The sequence below is a fragment of the Lissotriton helveticus genome, chromosome 4_1 (genome assembly GCF_964261635.1).
Source record: "Lissotriton helveticus chromosome 4_1, aLisHel1.1, whole genome shotgun sequence".
NCBI classification, from domain to species: domain Eukaryota; kingdom Metazoa; phylum Chordata; class Amphibia; order Caudata; family Salamandridae; genus Lissotriton; species Lissotriton helveticus.
Genome location: NC_136063.1, coordinates 1,725,775,105 through 1,725,801,022, shown reverse-complemented (window position 1 = coordinate 1,725,801,022; position 25,918 = coordinate 1,725,775,105). Strand labels below are relative to the sequence as shown.

Below are 25,918 nucleotides of genomic sequence, written 5' to 3'. Positions count from 1 at the left end.
GAAAATACATTGTTATATGAATTTGATTTCATATCTCTTAGGTCCAGATCCTGTACAAAAAAAGATGTGCTCTTCCTGTTACAATTTATGGTTTAATACAAGAGAGAGGGGCCTATTCTGAAAAGGAAGCTGAGATCCTCGTTATGGATATTGATAAAGAAGTGGTATAGCAACTCTTTCATGACAAAGATAATAATTTTCATACATGATCTAAATTAATCTATACTCTTTCTACGGTCACTTAATCTATATTCTTTCTGGTACCATTTCACTTCAGCTTAAAGCTAATTGAAGAAAGCATATACACACTATGTGAAGAATTATTTCAGACATGTACTATTGCACTTTTTTGTTGGGCTTTGCAGACACCTAAATCACACAGGTACTCTGATCCCATCTTAATTAAACTGCACTATGCACCTTATAATCTCTTTTTGCATCAGTACTACCTTGCTAAGTAGGACACACTTTACAATCTTTTCTCTGTCCAACAGATAGAAAGGCTATTTTTTCCTGCTAATCTTCTTAATCTAATTTGGTTACAACAGCGGACTATTTCTTTTTCCATCATCATTTCCCTTTTCTATGGTTGTAAATAACAAACGTCTATGGGGTAGTAGTACAGGCCTATACATAATGCATAACTCTTATAACACTCAAAATATGCAGTCCAAACCCATTGATTTAAGAATGATGCTCCTTTTCTTCTTAATGCATCTTCATACACTAACCCATAAGGACACTTACTGCTATGCTAATCTATCACAGTGCACATGGCTTATGATTTTATGAAGCCTGACGTTACTTCCAAATGTCTTGCTGCACGTTCAACTGTTACCTATTCTTACCATGCTTTTCTCCATAATGGTAGAGAAGAAATGTCTCATGTTATGGCCTCGCTTAAGTTTATGTTTATCTGTTTACTGTGCAAAATACTATGAAATGTTGAAGTATAACGTTGAATCCTTCTCCAGTAAGCATTTCTCACATACCTGTTTGACCTAGGATTAAATTAAATCTTATGCAAAATGGATAATGTCCTAGGAATGTTAACATCAAAATAATGTAATACCTGCAGAACAGACTACTATCCTCTAGATATCAAGCTCTGTGATGGAGATACAGCTTTGTTGTTATAACAATATTTAGTTTCAGACACCGTTGTTTGGTGTTGTCCATGCCTTTAACACTACTGGCATCCCAACTGTTAACCGTCTTCAAATGCGTACATGGAGGTATACCTGCCTTATTGGGCACTCTTGTGCATGTGTTTGGAGGATTTACAACAGTTCTATTTTTGGTTGTTGTAGCTATCTTGATCATTCTAAAAAGATGATGAATTTGTGTGATCCATCTGAGCAGCACTGTCATCAGGCAGTGGCTTTCTACTTCAGAGCAGAGCTGATTCCAAGATTCGAGCAGCATTGGACTGTGGTATTTATAAGCTTCTTTCAACAGGTGACTTCTATTCCCATACTGCACTTGCTTTCAGATAACTGTTCTGAGTATTCAGTTGGTGCATTAAGTTGTGATTCCTGCAGATTGGCTGGATCAGACTCACCAATGAATATTCATTGTACATTGTGCGGAGCACACCAGCTTTGTATCTCCACATCTGCTTCCAGTGGTGCATCTTTGCTTCTCATGTGCCATCAATGAATGTCATATTACTAACATCTCCAACGTCTTTAGGGGTTTTCAGCACCCTAGCTCCTGTTGCTTCTGTGGACCAATGCCAATGTCAACCATGACCTATGCCTGTTCACCTAATATGATGCCTCATTCACCTATTGCATTATCGATTCCAAGCTTTAGTCATCTTTTGTCAAAACCAATGCTGATGGAAGGGTCTACTGCAACACCAGCTGATTCAATGAACTTGGTCACAAGCTTCTTATGATCACCTACAATCACTGTATCAACATTTGATGCTTTGGCGGTTCAAGGCATCTGAGTGACACAGAACTCAATTTAAAAAGAGTAGGGCATTTAGCAGGTGCTGCTGTTCTCTGTATGACCATCTCATTTCTTTCAGCTTTTGCACAGGAGTTTTGCTGACTTTGTGGACCTTGCCACATAGTCTAATTAGAGATAAGGCTATTGTTTTGCTTGATTATTTATTAATGGAAACATTGAAATATTATTCATCCATTCCCTAGAAAAGGTACTATCATTTCAGGTGTATTACATATTGTGCCTTTTTGGAGCCCCCATACTGTGCATTTGCTTTGCCCATATATTTTGATTTTAATTTCTAATAGTTGATGTATTTATTTTCATTATCATACTTATTTTCATTACCATACAACAATGAGGATACATGCATTACCTCTGTCTCCATCTGTCTGTCTCCCTCCCTCTGTTTGTCACCCTCTCCCTCCTTCTGTCTCCCTCCTCCCTCTGTCTCACTCCCTCTTTCTGTCTCCCTCTGTTTCCCTCTGTCTGTCTCCCTCCTCCCTCAGTCTGTCTCCCTCCCTCCCTCTGTCTCCCCCTCTGTCTACCTCTGTCTCCATCTGTCTGTCTCCCTCCCTCTGTTTCCCTCTGTCTGTCACCCTCTCCCTCCCCGGTCTCCCACCCTCGGTTTCCCCCCTCCCTCTGTCTCCCTCCTCCCTCTGTCTTTCTCCCTCTGTCTCCCTCTGTCTGTCGCCTTCCCTCTGTCTAGCTCCCTCTTTTTGTCACAATCTGTCCACCTCCCTCTGTCTCTCTCCCTCTCCCTTTCTCTGTCTCCCTCTCTCTATCTCCCTTTTTATTTATTTATTTATAAAGTTTTATCTAGCGCGAACATGATCCCGAAGGATATCAGAGCGCTTTACAATTTGAGGGAAAGGAAGGTAATAGTTGCAGTAGAGTCATCAAAGGAATACCAACCCAAGCAAATCAAATATGCATATCAAACAGAAAGGTTGTGAACATAAGGGACAACAAAGGGAAATATAATAATTGAACCATAGACAAACGGGAGGGGAGCAAGTGACTAGAAAAGCAGAATAATACCAAAGGCAGGATTTAGGGTGTAAATCCAGAGCATTAGAGCAGACTATCCGAGACCCGTTTAAGGTACCTGTGATGGTCCTATTATACCAAGCCAAGAAATATTCCAGAGATGGACACACTAGTGCCAGAAATGGCCATATCGTTCCAGGTTTGCCCAACAAATGTGAGTGACATTCTTGTATGCCAGGAAGAGCATGTGTGTGCTGTACCCATCTTTAGCTGGTCCGATCACCTCAGATGTGTAAATAATCATGCGACGGAGGCCTCCAGGATGCTGGGACAGGCCAAAAGATTGCATAGGTTGGCTACAAACAAACACAACATAATCACATTCCGGCACACATACAGGAACGCTTCCGTATGTGTCTGTGCAAACTTTGAACATACCAGAGGTTACAGGTCACGGAAAAAACAGAAAACTTTAAATTACACTCTGGAAAGGACTACAAGAAATAGAAATGGAGGTGTATTAATCCCTTGCATTGTAGTAAGTCAAAAACTGCAATGTATAGTGTCCGTACATGAAGTAGGGCTAAACCTGATAGGCCTTTATTTATTTTTTCTTTACATTTATCGCTGGGTCAAAGAGAGTCAGCCAAACAAGTCTGCATTCCACTTAGTGCATTGCCAATAAACTCCTTGAGAATGAACCCCCCTCTGTGTTTTATCACCTTTGGAGGGCACAGGATGCAGAAAGATGCGTCAGTACTCTATTCAACAAAACCTAAAACCGAGGTTGTGCTCCAGTTTAGTGGAGACGTGGTCCTGCAGTTTGGTTTGGACTTCTTCTATGACCAATGTGTCTGTAGTGGCACACTGAGCAAAAGGCAAAGTAGTCTGGGCCTGAAATGTGTCTTCAGTGGCGCACTGACCAAAAGGCACAATAGTCTGGGATCTAAATATGTCCGTAGTGGCGCACTGAGCAAAGGCAAAATAGTCTGGTCCCGAAGTGTGTCCCCAGTGGTGGACTGAACAAAAGGCACAATATTCTGGGCCAGAAATCTGTCGCAGTGGCACACTGAGCAAGAGGCACAATAGTGTGGGCTCCTCCAGTGGGGGGGATTCATGCAAGCATTTTATCAATCACCTCTTTTGTTTCTAAGTGAGGCGCCTGCAATGCTACGGGTATAATCCAAATATGGGGCATGTACCTGATGGCTCATGCGTCTGTGCCACTGCTCCCTTGGCATGGCATAAACTGCACTTACACTGGGAGACCCACCAAGAGAAAACATATTTAGATTTGTTTGCATTCCCTGCGGATGGGGTGAGGTCGACGTTTGGGCTGAATTGTCCCTTGGTTGGGGCCATGGTTCATTTGCACCAGTTTGGGTCAGTGGGCACAAAGCAACAAAAAGATGGACTGGATTGTGAGGCAGATCGAATCCCTCCCACTCCCTTTCCCTCCCTCCCTCTGTCACCCTCCCTTTCCCTCCCTCCTTCTCCCTCTGTCTCCCTCCCTCTACCTCCCTCTGTCATCTCACCCTGCCTGTGTGTCAGCCCGGGCTGAGACAGCTTCCGGGCACACACACACACACACACACACAGACGCACCCGAGCAATTCACAGGTCTTTAAAAGACCATTCGCATGTTAATGAGGCAGTGTTGTATTTCACCTGTTAGCGCCCCTGCAGCTCCACTCTGACTGTGGCTGGAATCGCCCGGCCCTCACAGAGCAGCAGAGTCTCTGAGTTGCGCTGCTGCAACTGCCAGTGTTTGCAGACAGTCTTTAAAAAACAAACAAAAAAAACACGGGTACGATGTCTGCAAGGTCCGCGGGCTGCCAAGGAAGGCTTGCCGGGCCGCTGGTGGCCCGTGGGCTGTACTATGAGTACCCGTGATCTAAGGGAATGTTTCCTAAAAATGCCATAGATGCCCCTAGTTTACGGGTGGAATGAGCCCTAGGGGGAATGGACAGAGTGCGTTTTGCTTTTTGGTAGAAAATTTTAATGCATTTAACAATCCACCTTGCAATCCCAGTTTTTTAGATGGGATTACCTATATGTGGAGGAGAAAAGGACACAAAAAGCTGTTTTGTTATACGAAATGGCTTTGTCCTATCAATATAGTAGAGGAGAGCTCTTTTGACATTTAATGTATGGAGAGCTCTTTCAGCAACTATTTGAGGTTGGGAGAAGAATACTGGCAACTAAATAGACTGATTGAGATGGAACGGTGAAATTACTTTTGGGAGGAATTTGGGATTTGTCTTTAGGACCACCTTGTTGTAATGGAGTTGCAAGAATGGTTCTTGAATTGATAATGCCTGGATCTCACTTACTCTTCTGAGTGAAGTAATAGCAATTAAAAAAGCAACTTTTCATGAAAGAAATTGTAAGTCACACTTATGCAAGGGTTCAAATGGGGGACCCATAAGCCTAGCGAGAACAATGTTTAGATTCCATACTGCGAAGCGTGGTACCCTGGGAGGAAATGTTCTTTTGAGGCCTTCCGTGAAGGCTTTGATGGGAGGAACTCTGAATAATGACAGATGCTGTCTGTTTTGAAGGTAAGTTGCAATAGCAGCAAGATGTAGCCTGATTGAGGAATATGCTAAATTGAATCTTTGTAGATGCAGCAAGTAGCATATAATATTTTGGATGGAAACATCCAGTGGGTTAACGTTATTATTGGTGCAATATATAGCAAACCTTTTCCACTTGGCTGCATAGCATGCCCTAGCGGTGGGACATCTAGCTTCTTTGATAACATTCATGCAATCAGGTGGGAGATTAAGATATCCAAATTCTAAGACATCAGGAGCCAAATCACTAGGTTGAGCTGCATGGGATCTGGATGCATGATCTCTCCATGGCTCTGTGTTAGCAGGTGTGGAGAGAGTTTTAGTTTCTGATGTGGTACCACTGAGACTTCTAGTACTGTGGTGTACCACGGTTGCCTTGCCCAGGCTGGTGCAATGAGAATCAATGTGAGGGAGTGTTGCTGCAGCTTGCGCACCACGAACGGAATGAGAGGGAGTGGCGGAAAAGCGTACGCAAATCTGTCTGACCAACTCATCCATATTGCATTGCCTTTGGACAATGGCTGTGGATATCTGGCGGCAAAGCTTGGGCATTTGGAGTTGAGGTGTGTGGCGAACATATCGATTTCTGGCTGTCCCCACTGTTGAAAGATAGGTTGAAGAACTTGCGGATGAAGTTCCCACTTGTGAATCTGTTGTCTCTGACGACTTAACAGATCTGCAACATTGTGAACTCCTGGTAGATGTTCTGCCAATGGGAAGATTTTTTGAGGAATAGCCCACCTCCATATACTCTGCGCCAGCTGGGAGAGCTGTATGGAGTGTGTTCCTCCCTGTTTTTGGAAATAGTAAATGGCTGTCATATTTTCAGTGCGGACTAACACAGTCTTGCTGTCTTGATAGGTAATGTTGGAAAGATTTTAGAGCTAGAAAAAGAGCTAGCAACTCCAGATGGTTTATGTGGAGTAGCTTTTGCTGCGGTGTCCACCTGCCCTGTACTGTGTGATGTGCCAGCCGGTGAGGGATTCATCCGTGGTTAGCACCACTTGTGGAACTGGCTCTATGAACTGACGTCCTTTGGAAAGGTTTTTGGTGTTCCACCACTGCAGAGAGCGATGGGTCCGGCCGTCCACCACCACCAGATCTGTTAATTGACCTTGAGCCTGGTTCCATTGGCTTGCTAAGCACTCTTGCAGGGGGCGCATTTGGAGTCTTGTGTGCGGTACTACGAAGATGCAAGACGCCATCATTCCAATTAGTTGCATGAACACTCGAGCTGGTAGTGAGTGTTGCGGTTGGAATTTTTGTATAAGAGCTTGCATACTTTGTATCCTTGCTGGATTGGGGGATGCAAGAACTTTGGAGGTATCTATTGTGGCACCTAGATACTGTTGAGACAGGGATGGCTGGAGATCTGACTTTGTCCGGTTTATAGTGACCCCGAGCTTGTGTAACAGGTGAATGGTCTGGTGCATGTGCTGCAAGCACTGGTGATATGACTTGGCTTGTATTAGCCAGTCGTCGAGATGTGGGAAGACATGGATGTTCTCCCTTCTCAAGTGTGCTGCTACTACGGCAAGACACTTTGTGAAAACTCGAGGTGCTGTAGTTATTCCAAAAGGGAGGACTTTGAATTGACAATGCTGCCTGTCCAGTACAAATCAAAGGTATTCTCTGTGAGCTTGATGGATGGGAATGTGGAAGTAGGCGTCCTTGAGATCTAGGGTAGCAAGGAAGTCGCCTTGTTTTAACAGAGGAAGGACCTGCTGTAATGTGACCATATGGAAGTGGTCGGACTGTATGTAAAGATTTAGGGGTCTCAGGTCTAACATAGGTCTGAGGGAGCCATTCTTTTTGGGAATAAGGAAATATAGGGAGTAAACTCCTGTGTTTTGATGGTGTACTGGAACTGGTTCTATTGCGTTTTTCTGCAGTAGAGTGGCCACAGGTAGGAACTGTTGTAATCTCCCCCCGACAGGAGTCGAATGGTCTGGGGGAAGGGGAGGGAAGTCACTGTTTGGAAGTGGAGGCAGTACGGGTGTTGTTACCTCTGCCTCTAGCTTTAGTGTTGTTGCCTCTGTATCTCCCTCTGTAATAACCTCTATTGGGTGAGGATTGGGTGGGTGCTTTGTAAGAAGAGGAGGCAGTACCCGTTGGAAAATTTCTGGAGACGCCCCTATAAGAGGAGCGGCGAAAGGATGCTCTGGGAGTCTGAGTGTGTAAAGCTCCCATGGACTTTGCAGTGTCAGTATCCTTCTTCATTTTTTCTAGTGAAGTATCAACTGTAGGACCAAAAAGGTGTTGCTGGTCAAAACGTTGATTAAGAATACTGGTTTGTACCTCTGGTTTGAAACCAGAAATGCAGAGCCAGGCATGCCTACGTAACAGTATGCCAGTATTTATTGCCCTTGAGGCTGTATCAGCAGCAGCCAAAGCACAACGGATGGAAGTATTAGTGATTACCTTACCCTCTTGTATTAATTCTCCATACGTTGGCAGCCTGAGATGTCATGCGTTTGCCTGAAGTATCTAAAAGTTTGGACTCTTCATCAGGGGGTGGAGCATCCCCTAATGTCTGTGAATTAGCTCTTTTCCTGGCGTTCAAGACCACTAATGAATCTTATGGTAACTGGCCTTTGATATAGGCTGGGTCAGTTGGAGTGGCTTTATACTTTTTCTATAACCTGGGATTAATTACCCTGGCCCTGACTGGGTCTTTAAATACCTTAGGTGCCTGTTTTACAACCCCTTTAAGCATTGATAAGTGGTTTTATGGGATGGTAATAATGTGTCCATAAGGAAGTAGTCCTCCACTGGGTCAGTGTGTAGATCGACTCAATGAAAAATTGCTGCTCTATGAATGAGTTGTGGGAACCCTATAGTGTCATCTGGAGGAGATGGCCTAGAAGGGTATGCATCATCTTGTGGTAGATCTGGGGCATCTGGTGCATTGTAATCTTCCCAAGGATCATCTGATGGTCCAGGAATATTATCTGGGTTATCTAGGGGTTGCTCATCTTCTATCCCCCCTGAGTAATCAGCCTCATCATCTTCTGCTGGTGCAGGGCTATGTGGGATGAATGGTGAATGTGCAGTCAAAGTCTGGTACCTGTGGAAGTGGTGAAGGTACCCTGATAGGTGATGTTTGAGCATGCTTTTTGAGAGGGACTGGAGGTGTGGGGGAGGTTCTGGTTTTCTTTTAGCAGGAACAGTAATGACATGTCCAGTCTTTGGATGAATAAGAGGAGTCTTTTGTTTTGGATCTGGATGGAAAAGCTCTTCTGTAGAGCATCCTTTTTTGGTACTGACTTATCTTGCTTGGGGCCGAGTTGTTTAGAAGGTTTAGCAGCATCTATTCCAGTCCGAAGACTTGTGGTCAGAAGCTTTCTTCGGCTCTTTTTTTTTGTTCGGATCGGATGTTTTCGGATCCGGAGTTATTGGTTCCGAACTGTGTTTCGGGTTGACGACTTTAGGTGCCGAAGTATGTTTTGGTGCCGGAGTGGCCTTTGGTTGGATTGGTTTTGGTACCGGAGTTGTTTTCGGGGTGATAGTTTTCGGTGTGGAAATTGGTTTTGGTGCAGAGCTTGTTTTCGACTCAACCGATTTGGGTATCGAGGTTTGCTTCAATGCCGGAGTTAGTTTTGGTTTAAGGACTGTTTGTTTCTCGAGCCCGAGTCGCCTTGAGGCTTCTTGGTAGTTTTCGTTGCCGGGCCCGAAGGCGGGGAGTCGAAAGTTTGTGATCGGTGTACACCTGGACCTGAAGGTGGAGGTGGAACCGAAGCTTGGCCCGGTATGGGGGTGTGAGCAGGGTTGATGTTTGTACTCACGACCTGTTGACCAGCTGGAATGGGATTGTCATAATTTTCTTGTTCTTCGGCTCCGGAAGCTGAATCCTCTGCTTCAGAAACGACTTCGTCTTCCTGCTGTTGTTCTTCGGACTCTAGATCGACTGGAGTTTCGTCTATGATGAGATATGATGTTGATAAAGAGGATTGCGCCATGACTCTTTGAGCTCGACGGTCCCTGATAGTTTTCTTGGACCAGAACAAAGCGCAGGCCTGGCAATCTCAGCTCTCGTGCTCTGGGGACAAGCACAGATTGCACACCTCATGTAGATCAGTGTGGGGAAATTTGTGTCCACACTGAGGGCCCTTCTTAAAGGGTGTTCTTTCCATGAGCCAAAGGGCCAATGGTGCAGTTGGGCACCGATGATCCGGGAATCAAGAAGTGCAGGATTTTTCGATGCGAGTATGAAGGAAAGCGCGATCGAAAACGATACCGACGGTAGAAATCAAGGAAAGGGCGTTGAAAGGAGATCGGTAACAGGACCGAGCGACAAACACATCCGAGCCCGATAGCGGAAAAAAAGCAATCTGAAGATGGAGTTGATGCCCATGCGCACTATGCTCCAGAGGAGGAGTCATCTACCATACAAAGACTCTTCCAGGACAACAACAAAGTGTAATCATTTGGGTCCACCACCAGATGGCGATCTATGCACTAGTGTGTGATCTGCAGCCCATATGCCTCGAACATATAATTTTGGCTGTAATAAATATGAATACATTATATTTGTTGTCACTGAAGATAATTTTTTGTCGAGCTGTGTCTATGTCTTTCAGATTATATACATTTTATGTTTACTTTAACTATTTTTATGATCGAATTAAGCAACAAACTACTCTGATGTGGTGCTTCTGGATCTGCTGCATATGTTTCCAAAACGTGTTTTATCCATAGTAAGTACACTTCTCTATCTATTTCAGTTTCAGTTTAACAGTTTTATATCTGGCCAATAAGGCATACAGACATTTCATATTCTATACATTTCTTTACCACCTGCAATTGATCACCACCTAGCCATCACTTGTGCTTGATGATCTACACACTTCCTTTCAAGAAGACCATTATCTTGGTTTTAGACGTATTTATTTGCAGATCATTGGCCTTACAGTATTCTGAAAAAACATCCAGTTACCTCTGTAAGCCAAACCGCTCTAGGTCCAATAGCACAGTATCATCAGCATAGAACATTGCCGAAATGGCCTCTACTCCTAATTTATGTGAAAAATAACAAACCTGGTTAAGTACTGCCATACCATCTGCAATACAGATTGAGAACAGGAGCGGGCCAAATGCACCTGTGTCTAAGGCCATTAAGAATTACTATATTTCTGGACAATGCTCCATTGCCCCCTAATTCAACCCTCATCTATGAACTTTCATGTAATTGAACTATCAGCTTTAACATGCCAGGAGGGTATTTCTGTTTATGCATTTATTTTTTCCTAAAGTAATGCTCAATTTATTGTGTCAAATGCTGTTGACAAATCTATATATGACACAGAGAGGCTGTTTCCATTTGAAGACATATTCTTCAGGCGGAAGATTTAAAATTAAATCAGTTGTTGAATACCCTTTACAGAAACCCTTTTCGACCTTTAGTAGAACTCTGGCACTGATTACCGTATCTTCCAGTAGGCCCAGCAGATGTTTTACATACATTTTACTGGGAATGTTCAAAAGGGTGATCATACAATAACTTGAAGACAAGTCCCCCTTTTTTATACAAAGGAACTCTAATTCTTCCTTTCCAGGTTTCTGGTAAGTCATGACCACTTATTATTGCTCCTAACACTGGAGTCAGAACTTGGGTACACAATCTAGGATTAAGTTTGATTATGTCTGACCACAGGCCATCAAAGATTTGGGCCCTAGAGATTTTCAAGCCTTTATCACAGCCTTAATACTACTTACTAAAAAGAGCCAATTGTTCTGTACGACTCCTCCGGAAAATGAATTTGTGCACCCTGTTTCTCCTCTGTTTTCTTCTTTTAACTTATTCTGCTCAGATAAATGCTTTACTCATGTTCCTTCAGGAACCACCACTGTTCCTATTTTTCATAGACAGCCCAGGATCACTGTTGACTGTGTTCCAAAAGCCCTTTATTCTTCCTGTTCGAAGTAAGACAATTGCCTTCGTCCATATAGTATCTTGTTCCTTCCACATTATTTATCTTATTTCTCTTTTAAAGTTCTTTCTATGTCATTTGATTACATTCTCCCTATTAGTCCCAACCACTTTATAAGCCTTTCTTATGTTCTTATTGAATATAGACTTTGTCATTGCCTTGGCAGAACTATATATACTCCTCCTTACCCAGCCACAATTGGGACCTACTCTTCCTGAAACCGTGATAGAGACAATTATATTTTCATAGTCCTTCAAGATGAACTGAGGCATTTGATTACTCTGGGATATCAAAATGTCAGCTATACCATTTATAGTATGATATTTTAATTTAGCTGACCACACTAACCTACGTTCATTTGTACAATAAATTGGCTGACTATTCTGTCAATGCTGTCTTAGACATTCATCACTATACAGTGAAAGCAAGAGTGATTTGTGTTTACTATCTTCTAGATCGCCTATTACTAGGTCTTTCACTATGGCAACATTTTCTGAAGAGATTGTAGCATAGTCAATCAGTGTAACCACCCTCCCATGTCAGAAGTGAACTACGGCGGTTGGTAACATACACAGCTACCATTAATGAAAGTCATATTCAAGCGGTCTAACAGAGCATCTAAATAGTGTCAACCCGGATATTGACATTGTCAAGAAATTAGTAAATTCCTTGAATATAATGTCCCCAGTAACTTCATAATTTGAAGACAACATAACAGGTAAGCCCTTTGCAGAGGAACTAAATTGCCCCTTAACTGCTGTAGCACGTAAAACTCTATAATCACTCAGCACTACATTCTACAATTCCCAGGTTTCTTGCAATGCAATAACCATGACATTTCTAACAGGCAAAAGTGATTCTCTAGAGATCCCTGAACCACAGACCCCACTCATTAAAATAGTGGGTCCACACACCGGATGAGGAAGGTGGGTCATATAGAGGGACACCCCCAGTCTGCCATCCATGACTCAGTACACAGTAAGAGGCACCCAATACATTTCCTCCTAGCTTCTAGTTAGAAAAGTGGGTAGGAAAGATCATGCTTATCTGGAGTTGGTAACTGTGTGGCAATTGCATTGGCTGGGAGACAAGACTGCCAACTCTAGTCGGCCCGGGGCAGTTTAAATGGATTCCAGGGGATACTCAATGAACAATGGCAACCATTGCCAACTCCAATTGTAGTGGACATTCTGAGCACAAATTGCTTTTGAGACAGTAATTTAGGCCTCAGTCTAGAAGCTACCCATAGTAAGACAGTTTTCCTAGTTGCTTGAGCCATATACAGTCACTTTGGTCAAGACTGCTCTTTATACCCAGTGTAAGAACATTCCTCTTTTTGTATCATCACCCCCATTTTTTCTGGACTGATGCTGCTGTAATTTTGACTCTGTGCACTAGTACACTGCTAACCAGGCCCCAGTGCATGTGCTCTTACTCCTAAAACATGTTGAAATTGACTACACTACACTACACTCCTTATTGGCATATTTAACTTGCCTATATCTGCCTGGTATATTGTTCAAAGTATATACAGGGCCTGTCAATTAAATGTTACGGCCTGCAGCAAATATTATGCCGCCAATGCAGTGGCAATGGAATGCAGGTTACTAGGCTTGCGCCTGCAGACTAGAGATGCAGTTTCGACCTGGCAAAATAAACATTTTCCAGGCCTAAACCTTCTTTTTCAATACTTATTAGGTACACCTGCTGTAGACTCTAAATACCAATTGGACAAGGTGCACAGTACTTAGAGGTAGGACATGAAAAATCTATGTTTTATATATCCTGGCACTAAAAAAAAGAAAAAAGCCATTTTTCACTGTATTAAAGCTGGCCCTCACAAAGGAAAACATTGGGTTACTTTATATTACCTCATGATGCCTGACTGTAGTTTGGGGATAGCTAGAAAAATGATTCAAGGACTTATGTTAATAGTAATGTCAAATCCAACACCATGGTCATGTCTAATTTTATATTACCATTTTAAAAATAACACTTTTTGGAGGACCCTGTGTTCCCCCAAACCTGGGTGTCATATACTGTACAAACAAACAATTGGTTCTGTTAGATGATTGTTTTGTTAATCATATGAGATGTTAACTTCAAAAAGAAAAATTGAGGTCCAAACAACAAAGTTAATTAAAATGATGTATGTTTGATTGATACAGCAACATCAATCTTCATAATTCAAACATTAAAGTGCTCCTTGTGTGAAAGGTGAAAGAAAGTGATCAAGAGATATGGTGCTTAAACATTTACACAAAAACAATTGACATCTTCATTAAGCCTGTCCAGTTAATTTAAATTCATAGTCATTCTAGGTCATGTACATAAGTACATAAATTGAAAGAATTGGCCCAAATATGGCTCACTTAATGGTTTCTGAGTGAGCTTGCAAAACTACCTGGACGTCCAATTGCATCTAGATGTGGTTCCAGCTTAGAACCCCTATCCAGATTCATAGACCTGCTATTGAATCCATGGGTCAGTGCTACCAAACCATACATCTGAGACACAATAGATGTATTCAAATTAATTGAGAACCATTGTTCCATGTCATCTATTCAAGCTGAATGTAAAGTAGGTAGAGAAGTGCTCAATCATAGGAAACAACCTACACAGGTCCCCACTTAACTCATATTGGGACTACTGAACAAAGGGGTGACCAAAGATGTTTTAATGCTCCTAGGGTAGTATTGTTATCAAATCCGAGGAGTAGCGATGGGAGCATGATTCGCTCCGGACTTAGCTAACATTTTTATCAACAAGTAAATTTACCATGTCAATAATCCATTTTTTGGAACACATTACTTTGTGGCAACGGTATATTGATGATGTTTTGAGGCTTTGGACTGGAGACATTGACACGCTACAACATGTTTTTTTCAAAGGGTAAGCAACAGGTCCAAAAACATACAGTTAACTGTAACACACAGCAATCAAGAAATTCATTTTTTTTTTTTTTTAAAACCTTTATTGTACAGGGAAGGCTCACAAATACGGGCCTACAACCCAGCGGGCCGGCCACCACAGATAAGGAGCATAATCAACAATACAGAAACGCATACAGAATATCACAACAAATCATACAGGAAATAAGGGCTAAAAGCCATATAGCAACCAGCAGGGACAGGATACGAGAAGGTTGATTTTCTAATATATAGAAACGGGTACAACAGGATAATAAACAGGTAGGAAGTCTCGGAGGGCCGTGGTGGGCCGCGAACAGCCATGGTAAAAGATACAGGATAACTCAATAATGACAAATACCTATCGGTAAGGGCAGAGTATGAGTCGCATCAGAAAAACAGTGGCAACTGCCGTTCAACGCCACCCACCACAATAAGAACATATCATATCAAACAGAGTCGAAAAAGGCTTATCAAATAAAGCCCTCCGTCACACAACCCAGGGAATAAGGAACCCCCCCCCCCCACGAGAGGGGGGAGGAAGGGAGGAAAAAGAGGGAAAAGGGGACAAAAAGCGAAAGGAAGAACGCCACCTCAAGCATGCGCCCCATGGCAAACGAGGCCGGAAACCACAAATCGGTATACAGAACCGGTAGTAACCAGAGCAAAATTAAATAGTGAGCCAAAGTCACAGTAAGACCCAAAGGCCAGCGCATCAAGAACAACCCACCCAGGGGGACACATGCTGAGACCGCGTCCCGAAAAAGAGGACACACAAGAGCCATAGAACCAAAAAATAAGAAAAAGGAGGGGAAAACCCCCCCCCCAAAGAAATGACAGACCCCCCCCACCCCACAAGCCCACCCTGCACCCCTGCAGAAGGCTATGGCCCACCCCCCAGCAGCGTGCCTGTCGCCCTAATCAGAACCCGAAATATAGAAGAGCTAAAGCAAGATAGAACCATAAAGACAAAAAAGGGGGGGGGAAAGAAGGAATAAGGAAGAAAGGAACACGGGAGAGGGCCATATCACAGAATCAACGGCTCCCACCCTCCCGTCCGAAACATCAGTGTCCACGGGAAGACGAAGAATTGAAGGATACAGAACAGGAATACGACAAAAGTCCGACATGGTCATACCGTACTAATCGATCATCCAACCATTGCAAGACAACAGTCCACAAAGGCAAGATCGTCTCATCCCTGTCCTTTTCTTTCCAAATCTGTAGCAGTCCGCCTCACGAAGAACCAGACCACAAGGAACAGGAGGCAGAGAACAGGGAGGTCAAACTTCAAACCGCATAAGATGTTCCGTGCACCACTCGAATGATCCGGAGCAGTCAGAAACCATTGTACACAAGGCAGGCACAGTTCCGAAGATGATCTGAGGAAAGTCGACCCAGCGGAGTCAGCACAGGATCTACGATCGGCCATTCGAGGAGATGAAGAACAGGAAGAACCACAAAGACCGGCCCGGACAGGACCCGGCCCACCGACCCACAGCACAGGAGAGGACACATCACGATGAAGGGCAGCGGAACTCCGCACATCAGCAGAAACGGCAGCCACCGGGTCCATAATTTCCAGGATAGAACCAGCCGCACATAGCAGCTACGTAGCCGCACACCCCAGGGGGGGCTCAAACGGCCCAGCGAAACGAGCCTCCTCCAGGTGAACAGCGGGTGCGGCCACAGGAGTACCCCAGGAGCGCAGGGCGGCGAGGATGTCCGTAAGTGTAGGAACACCTTTACAGTATCCGGTTTCTGTGCCACATCGTGGACCACCACCGCCCATCTCGGCCCGGCTGAGTTATATACAGGGTCGGCCGCCATCTTGGAAGCCCGGCGGGGTCGCAGCGATCCCCGACCCCCGACCGGGCCACAGCAAGGCAGACGGAATTCAGTCGACCACCAGCAGAGGCACGTCCAGAGCAGGAAGGGGGGCCACCAGAAGAAGGAGGATCGCCGGCCCCCCAATGCCGCCGGCCCCGTTCTCCGAGTCCGGGCGGAGGCACTCAAAATGGCCGGACCGGAGAACAAAGGGGGGGGACAAGCCACAATTACGGTCAGTCCCGCCAACAGAAGGCAGCGCCTCCACCCCAGGCCGCGGGACCGCCTGATCAAACCAGAAAGCCGCGACCGGCCTCTCTGCACAACCGCCTCGTCGACCGAGTCCACTGCGCCATCAAGGGCCGGCCATAGCGTAGCGCCCCGTCCGGGCGCCGCCAAGGAGACTCAGCAAGAAGAAGAAATTCATTTTTTGGACAACATCACTAAGGTAGAGAATGAGAAACTCTATACCACACTATTCCTAAAGCAACAGTGCGCGACACGTTGTTGAGATATACCACCCACCATCCCAGGAGTTTGTGCGACAACCTTCTGTATGGCCAATACCTAAGAATTCAAAGGAAATCTTCCCATAGGGTGGATTACTTCAAAGAATCTGATATTCTCATTGATAGGTTGACTGACAGAGGGTACTCCAAAGGACTAATAAAATGCTCTAAAACAGTCCAGTACTACCCACGAGAGACTTTATTGGAACCCAGGGATATGCAGGACACTAATAGGCAAAAGTTGACATGTGTAACCACCTTTTGCACCCGTAGCAATTACACTAAAAACATTATCAATAGGCACTGTGGACTAATCTTGCTACTAGTGAAAAACCATAGCTTGCACTTAGGAAGGGCAAAAGCGTAAGGGACCATATTGTAAGTGCTCTTTTGAAAAAAGCACCCAATCTATTATCACAATGGGGTCTTTCCCATTTTGGGACATTTTATTTGTGGGAAGTGAAAGGCATGTGACCAGACTGTTGAGATAAGGGAATTTGTACATGATGAGAAAACGTATGCTTTAAGGATCCATGTCAGTTATAACAGAAATAATGTGATTTACAAGATCAATTGCCCATGCAATTTAGCATTTATGGATTAAACCAAGCAGAAAGTAAAGACACAATGGGCCCCTTTAGTTGAGCATTTCTTCGAGGTCAGCTACTCTTCCAATAGCCTCAGGTGGTTGTTTCTAGAAATGGTATTTAACACTCTTAGAGGTGGAGATTTAACAACCATCTTGAACTTGTGAGAATGTAAATGGATACACTTGTTAGACACTGCACAAAAGGGATTCAATGAATCTGAGTAAATTGCCAAACAGGTTGCCATTTTTAACAGTGGATAATGTCCAAATGTATGCAGAATAAGTTTTGTTTTACACTGTGATCGTGTGGCAATTTCACTTACTGTCTAACAATGGTATCAAATCAAACTACAAAGACTTATGTGAATATGATTTATCATACTTTGTTATCTTGTGGTATTGTGTTTCACTTCTAATTCATGATGTTTAATCCTGTCACAAACTGAGGTTAATAATTTCACACAACCAATGCAAACTGCATACTGATTCAATGGAAATTTACATTTTACAATGTATGGTCTGTCACATATCCATTCTCACATGTTTAACTTTTTTATGACAATCGCTTTGCTCCAGGATTAAACAGTGGGGTTAGATGAGTCATTATTACCTCAAGTACAGAACCACATATACATTTTTATGGTGCTGAGTCGTGACCAAAACAATGCCATTGTGTTGTTAATGATTTGATACTTGCAGACAGCATGGTGACCACTGATCTCAAGTTTCGAAGGGTGTTACTTGTGCAAAACAGACCGACAAGCTAATTGATCATCTCCCAGGTAGCAAACTGTGATACTAAGTCAGGCGCTCCTTTTTTTGAGCATAAAAGCCAAACTTGTATGAGGCCTTCTTGGGAGTAGGCGGCATGGATGCACATGTAGCCGCGTCTTCTTTATCGGGCACACTGTAAGATTGCCTTGAGCGGCAGCTGTTCTCTGTGAAGCAAGGTAGACAGAACTCCATTAGTTCACATGGTTCTGAGATTTTAGAAATCACAGGACTCCCTGCTACTCCTTATCCCCCTATAAGTGTATGATACTGGATATGATGTCATAATTTGGGCACAGAATCCTACCAGATAGAGTGATTTACAAATAACCATTTAAGCCACTTAAACACTGGGTGAGACACATTGTCCTAAGGATATATATCATTGTTTTAAATATATACGCAGAAGCTCTTATGGTGATATGCTGGATAAGCAATTTATGCCTTCTGTCCTACTATTGAGAGTAATTCCCCTCTTATCCATATGGGGTACCTTTATTGAAAACAAGGTTGTACTCAGCCCCTCCTCCGACTTCAGGTGAGTTAAATCCTTGTTTCCAAGTACACATTGGCTTTTAGTATCCATTTTCCCAAGGGGTCTGACATGATATATTCTAGCACACATGTTGTTTCATGTGGAGTCCTGTTGAAGTGCCATTATGATGCAGAGAAAGTACATGCTTTGTGAGAGGGTTGAAATGTTGATGGTTTTACACTTCGACTGAACCAATTAATTCTGAGTCTTGGGCAATTTATCTACAGAAGTATTTGGCCTACCAATGAATGAGTATGAATTTGAATACACTGGACAGGCTTAATGAAGATGTCAACTGTTTCTGTATAAATGTATGACACCATTTCTCTTGATGCACTGCACAAGCACTTTCTTTCACCTTTCACACATGGAGCACCACAGTGTTTGAAAACATTGATGTTGCTTTATAAACCATACATAATTTTATGTTATGCTGCTGTCTGGACCTCAATGTGTCTTTTTTATGTTAACATTTCATATGATTAACAAAATAATTATCCAATAGAACCAATTTTCTGATTATACTTTTAGGAAATTATCATTTCTCTTCCTGAGACAAATATGCCTTTCTGCCATTGTTCAATGTCTCCCAGGAGCGGAATGGCTCCTTAATTAATTGAAATGAAGTGGCTTTTAGAGCTGAGGCAAAGAGAGAGGGGCTGATCTTCCCCTGACAGCTTGGCCACCTGATTTGTGCCCAGGAACTTCACTAACTTCAAAGGATGCGTACCCTGTCACAGGCAGATATAGCTCTAACCTAGGTCTGCCCCCTCTATTGTCCTACAACAGAGTCAGGCAACAATCCCAGTGGGAGAGGAGCTGCTCCAGGGACCGGTTTTGACTGACCACAAGGAAGGGTTTGACCATTATCACAACCACACTTATGGGTGGGCACAGGGACTTCAGTAGAGGGGAAGAAAGGGTCTGCCATGTTGATTTTAGGTAGAGAGGAGCACTGTAGGATTGTTTACAGTAAAACATACAGTAAATGCTGCAAACGTGGGTAGGGTCACCCTTGTGAACCTTTATCCCATTGGTTAGGGAGGGGCCAAGAGTGTCCCCCACCCACATGCTAGCAATGGGCATAAATGTGGCACCCCAGTACCCTATTCTGAACATCTCTGGACCTGCGGGAGTCAGAACAATGACTGTACAACTGTTGTGAACTCTGAGGAGATCCCTAAGGGCTGGATATGCTGTCACTTGTACCCACAAATGAGAAGTGAACTCCCATGGTCAGTTAGCTGATCTCCTGGGAAGCTACAGGGACACAAAGCTGCAGGAGCCTCCTTTCTGAACAGCCCAGCTGACCAGTTCCAACTGGACCTTCACTGAACCTTACTGGTGGCTTCTACCGGAGTGCATCTTGACCACATAGTGGTGTCACTGAGGTTCTGGGCAGTTTGATCATTGTCTGTGTGTACTCCTCCTACCTAACCCTAAAGGCTGAGACCTAGATTTTCTTTCAAGGTTTATTGTAAGGAGAACTGACAGAAAACCAGAACACTTATGCAAAGCTAATCTAAAGAAGGTGCATTGCTGTTAAATCAAAGATTCAGGCTGATCCGACTCAGAGCTTTTCCATAGATGCAAATCTGTTTCAGTGGGACCTCGCCAAGAGGGTATCAGCCTCATGGTGCCCTGCTGGGCTACAACCTGAATCCTTGCAACACTGGAGGAATTTAAGCTCCCAAAAAAGATTCATTTTATTGCCAAATTTGTGGAGTATCAATTACTGTCATACTCTGCAGTTTTCCATAGGGCTTCATTCGGTATACACCTGTTACAACGCATTTTTTACTCCGCACTACCCTTACAACGCGACCATTACTCCGCATACCATTACAACGCATTGCGCTGGGGGGCGCTCTAGGATAGGTAATAAGTATAATTTACTATCCAACACCTTCCCTAGGGTCCACGGGGACTGGAGTTAGAATAGTAAATTATACTTACCACTATCCAGCGCCCCAAGGCGCTATGCGTTGTAACGGTATGCGGAGTAAAAGTCGCGTTGTAATGGTCTGCGGAGTAAAAGTATGCGTTGTAACGTCATACATCCGCTTCATTCATCCCTGGTTCAGTTCATTGCGGTTTTGGGTGAGCTTCTGCGTCAGATAAATACCTATCATGATGTTTTTGTTTTTTACTTTAGGATTTTGTAAAGTCTACATGCTGATGACAACTGCATTAATTATGCCTTGTTAAATGAAGGGGTATATGGTTTGAAATGTATAAAGTAGTTGCATGTTCAAATCATGTACAGCCATAGGTAGCGAACATCTGTGGGACTATGCCAGATAAGTTATAGAAAGCTTTGATTGATGAGAATCAGATGTTGGCATGACTGAGAAAACTAGGACTAAGTGATGATATAAGCTGAATATGGTTGTCAGGTTAGGATAATGTAAACTCACGTAGAGGTGAATATTCTGCTTGCCATATCATGAAGAAGCCACCTTTAATTTTAACACCTTGTGTGCTCATGACGGGCACATAGTTAATTTAAGCTTCCAATGAGGAAAATACTTTTTAAAAAAAAGTATAAACCTTATAAAAGAAGTAGCAGATGCTTAGTACTTCTGTGTTTAAAAAAGAATGTTTTCTCACTCTTATTATCTTGTGGCCAGCCAGTGGTATTAGTTTTAAGATAATAAATGCTGTCAGACACACCTAAACACAGATCTGCATCTGCATCTTAAAAGAATAACAGTGGTTTGTTAAGAAATGTTATTCTGTTGACAATGTTTATGTATGCATGACAAATAGCTTTCTAAGATGTGTGTTTACTTCTCTTCTCTTGCTTATACCTACCTACTCACTGTGGTAGCACCGTACAATTATGGAAGGCATATTTACCAGCATCCATTCAACCATGAGGGTGGGGAAACAATTAGAAACTCATCTGGAGGCACTTATGACAGACCCACTGATGCAAATGCATATCTCAGAGGCAATATGTAAAGCATGTGTACATACACACACAGTACACTGCAAAATAAGTCCACACCAGCTTAGAAACATAGTCAATATTTATCGGAATAAAACAAGACCAAAAGGACAAAAATCCAACATACACAAGTTAAGATATCACTTTTCAAAGATCAAATAAGTTCAGTCCATAGAAATCTATAGACGCGTTTGTTTTAGCACAAAGTACCTTGGATGCATCAAAATTTAAAGACGAAACAGGCGCAGGAGGGGTGGGGCACCAGAAAAGCAAAGCAATGTGTTGGTTCCTTACTTCCAGGAGAGGCGATGCATCGGTTCCTTACTGCTAGCCAGTGGAGGTGATGCATCGGTTCCTTCACGGAATAGGAGGGAATGCGTTGATCTGCGGTCACACAACCTCGGTTCCTTACCGCGGGCCGTCATCGATGAAGAAAAGGTGTAGAGTGACGATGCATCGAAAATCCAGATGCGCTGCATCAATGCGACGGGGCAATGCAGGCACTGCGTTGATTTCACAGCTACGAAGCAGGCTATGAATCTATTCAGTGGTGAAGCAGGGGAAGCATAGAATCTTTAGCCGCACAGCAGTGCTGCGTCGAGAAAACGGGCACTGAGAGTTGATATGTGGATTTTCTCACCAGATTACACTTCCATGGATGCAGAACTGGAATTGGCACCACTTTGCAAGTCAGGGCTCTCAGCAGAAGAGCCCACACACTGGTAGGGGAAGTCTTTGATGGCCGTGAGACTTCTTAACAGGGGGAAAGCACTCACAAGCCCTTGGAGAACCTTGGAAGCAGAATACAGAAAACAAAGTCCAGTCCTATCCCTCCAAGGACAGAAGCAGCAGGCCAGCATAACAGAGCAACAGGCAGAGTGGCCGTCCCTCCTACAGCTTAGACCTCTTTCTGCATTTGAAGTAGGCAAACTTCAAAGGAAAGTCTTTGTAGTGCACAAGGCACTGCCTGGCTCCAGACACACTACAGGAAGGTGGAGACAGCTTTGTGTGAGGACAGGCACATCCCTATTCAGGTGTCAGTGACAACTCCTCAAACGACTGTAGCTCAGGAAGGCTCATCAGCATGGTGATGGCCCATCAGGATACGCAGGGCGCACCTAAGCTCCCTTTGTGTGACTGTTTAGAGTGAATGCATAAGAGCCCAACTGTAATCCAGCCCAGATGTCGATTGTACATTCAGGTAGAAGCACACAATGATTAAGCAAGAAAATGTCCACTTTCTGAAAGTGGCATTTTCAAACACGCAATTTAAAACCCAACTTCACCAAAAGATGTATTTTTAAATTGGGAGTTCAGAGACCTCAAACTCCGAATCTTTATCTGCTCCCAATGGGAAATTGAACTTAAAAGATATTTCAAGACAATCCCCATGTTACCATATGGGAGTGAAAAAAGAAATTAGTTGTATTTCACTATTAGGACATATAAAACACAACAGTACATGTGCTACTTTTTAAATACACTGTACCCTGCCTATGGGGTAACTTACATGTAGTTAAAGGGAAGATTTAGGCCTAGCAAGTGGGTGCACTTGCAAGGTCAAAATACCAGCTTAAACTGAACTCCGAGACACTGCAATGACAGGTCTGGGACATGTTTGCAGGGCTACTCAGGTGAATGGCATAATCAGTGCTGCAGGCCTACTAGTAGCATTAAATATACAGGACCTGGGCACACCTTATGCACTTTACTAGGGCCATACTAGTAAATCAAATATGCCAATCATGGATAAACCAATCACCAATGCAATTTACTCAGGGAGCACTTGCTCTTTAGCACTTGTCAGCAGTGGTAAAGTGCCCAGAGTCCTATAACCAGCAACAACAAAATGCAACAAAGAGTGAAAAAGCAGGAAGTCAGAAGCAAAAAGACAGGGGCAATCATGCCCAAACTGCCAGGTCTAACACTCACCAATCCCAGCCTCAATTTATATCCTTACACATCACGTTGGCAGTCATGCCTATGGATGATAATAAGGTAGCTTATCGAAATATCATTACACCACCTATCAAAGGAACCTAATGAATGTCACCTGTTCTGAACATCTTCTAACACAAGGGTACCAACAAAAATAAATTACATTCCCCTCCATTTTTCCCACATGGAAAGTTCTTCGCTCCAACCCTATTTCCCATAAATCACATTCCTTCAGCAGACCCCTCCATTCACAATTCTGTCTAAATTGCAGTAAATGCACTTCCACATGAACAATATGATGTAGTTCACATGCATGTGGAACTGCATTAGTCTTAGATTATGTTATCATTAATCTTACACGCAGGCCATTGCAAATAGTAAACCTGCAGGATAATCCACAGGCTAAATGCCCTCCGTCACAGAGCTAACCTGGTGGAGAAAATTCAGCCTTTGAGTTCTACCTCATATTTACCATTTCCGCCCAAATTGGAGAATTTTCCGAAAAATAAAACTCTTAGTCAGTCCTGGAGTAAAAGAGTTAAGTGCAGCTGCCTAGTACAGTGGAGGCTTTATTTGCTTTGTTCTTCAGAACTCAGCGAGGTCTTAATTTTTCCATGTTGATATACGTGGCTTTGCTCTAAAAGGCGTCCCGCACATTCCCTTAAGTATAAAACAACCTTCACTTGAGCTGAAATATTCTTCTCTCCGAAATGCTATGGTTGTAACTCTGAAGTATACATAGATTTATTTCAGTGCCTCTCACTTAAATGTTCCTTGTGTAGTCAGATCTGCATGGATCATGCCATTTGGAGTGCACACTTCTCAACCTGCTGCCCATTCCTCTCATTCCAATACTACATGCATTTTGGTCATTATAAAGTTCACATTTCTCTAGGTGCCTCCAGATTTCTATTTGGTCCTCGGATTTTCAGACGCTAATTGCTAACCCCCAGAGTTACTGATACATGGAGTCCTGGTAACTCTGGTAGTGTGCTAAGGTTTCTACTTATCAATGTCATGAAAATTACTGTGGTACTAAAATGATGCACACTGTATTGCTCCTAATCGACCACACATTAGGGCAATTGGCAGATAAAGTCATACTTTATTAATAGTTTATCTAAATACACTGAGAACTTGTATGATAAGAAAATATCATCACCCTATTAAACAGCAGCAATCTGTTTTGAAAATATCAAAATGACAAATATGTTGTTATTGGCCCAATGGGTTCTGCGTCATAGCTTTCAATAAGGACTAAACTATTCCTCGCATTCAGTCTTTACTAGCAGAGCCTCCACATTTTCACACCACTGATTAAATATTGGTAATAAGGGTTTGTACCCAAAGCTACTCAGTTACCTGCAGTAACAGAACGAATAATGACTGGTCTCTCGCTGCCAGCGACAAAGCCAAATCCATAGATCGGATCACGCTCGATTGTCACATGTCGTAGAGCGTCTGAAATCTGTTGACCACATTCCATATCATTGCCGCTCCCCTCCGGCATCACATGACTAGACACGACGGTGAAGAACGTGCAAGAAAAAAAGAAAGGAATATCAGGAGGATAACAATAATGTTACAGTAAATACAGGAATGTATATGAAATTAGTAATTTTACATAAACTACAGGTGAGTAATTGGTACATGAAATTCGTTTTTAGGTCGAGCCTGGGCAGCACATGCTCTGCTCTACGAACCATGATGTACTTGGGTATGGACCCATATTTTTCACAGGCTTGTGTCATTGTCCTTTATAAATGCTGGCTCCTGATTCATTATTAGGCTTGTTAGTCCCACCTTAGTACTGCCTTGCCTTCATTTGTAATGTCCAATGAGGACTGGCCCTTTTACTTCTGTTGTTAAACTGTATGCCTTTATTTAGTCTGTAAGCACAGTTTTCTTTAATGAGTTTCTCCTACTGCAGACACAACATGCTTTCCTGCAACATTCAGCACACCATGCACGCTTTCACTTTCCAAGCAGCTGGCAGACACTTTTCATTGAAATTCAATATGTCTTGCATTTACAAGAGTTTGAGCTATTGACATTGTAAATGACAATGGGCCTAATGTAGATAATGTAGATAAATGGTATTTACCGATTCGTAAATACCGAATTTTACTGATTCGGTATTTACAAATCGGTAAATGCAATGTAGGTAAATATTAGGTAAAAATTACCGAATCGTTAAGATTCGGTAATTACCGAATCGGTATTTACCGATTCAGTATTTGCCATTGATTCCTGTGCCACATGGAACAGGTGTACATGCACAGATTTGCATATACACAGGTATTCGTTATTTACCACCAACTAATAGTTGGTGGTAAATAACGAATCCTTAAGGCCCTGTGGCACTGTTTACAGTGCTACTTACATCTCAAATTACAGATTCGGTAAATACCGATTCGGTAAATTACCGCATCAGTAAATTT

The 25,918-nt window shown here is 43.1% G+C and overlaps 1 protein-coding gene across 1 annotated transcript in view; it reads right to left on the bottom strand.

The window, feature by feature from the left end:
* FRMPD3 (FERM and PDZ domain containing 3) overlaps nucleotides 1-24,993 on the bottom strand; it is an 869,033-nt gene extending 844,040 nt beyond the window's left edge. The window contains exon 1 of the mRNA XM_078686306.1: nucleotides 24,840-24,993. Coding sequence (XP_078542432.1) covers nucleotides 24,840-24,987 — 148 coding nt within the window. The 5' untranslated portion in view covers nucleotides 24,988-24,993. The remainder of the gene's footprint in view (nucleotides 1-24,839) is intronic.
* Between the last annotated feature and the right edge of the window lie 925 nt (nucleotides 24,994-25,918).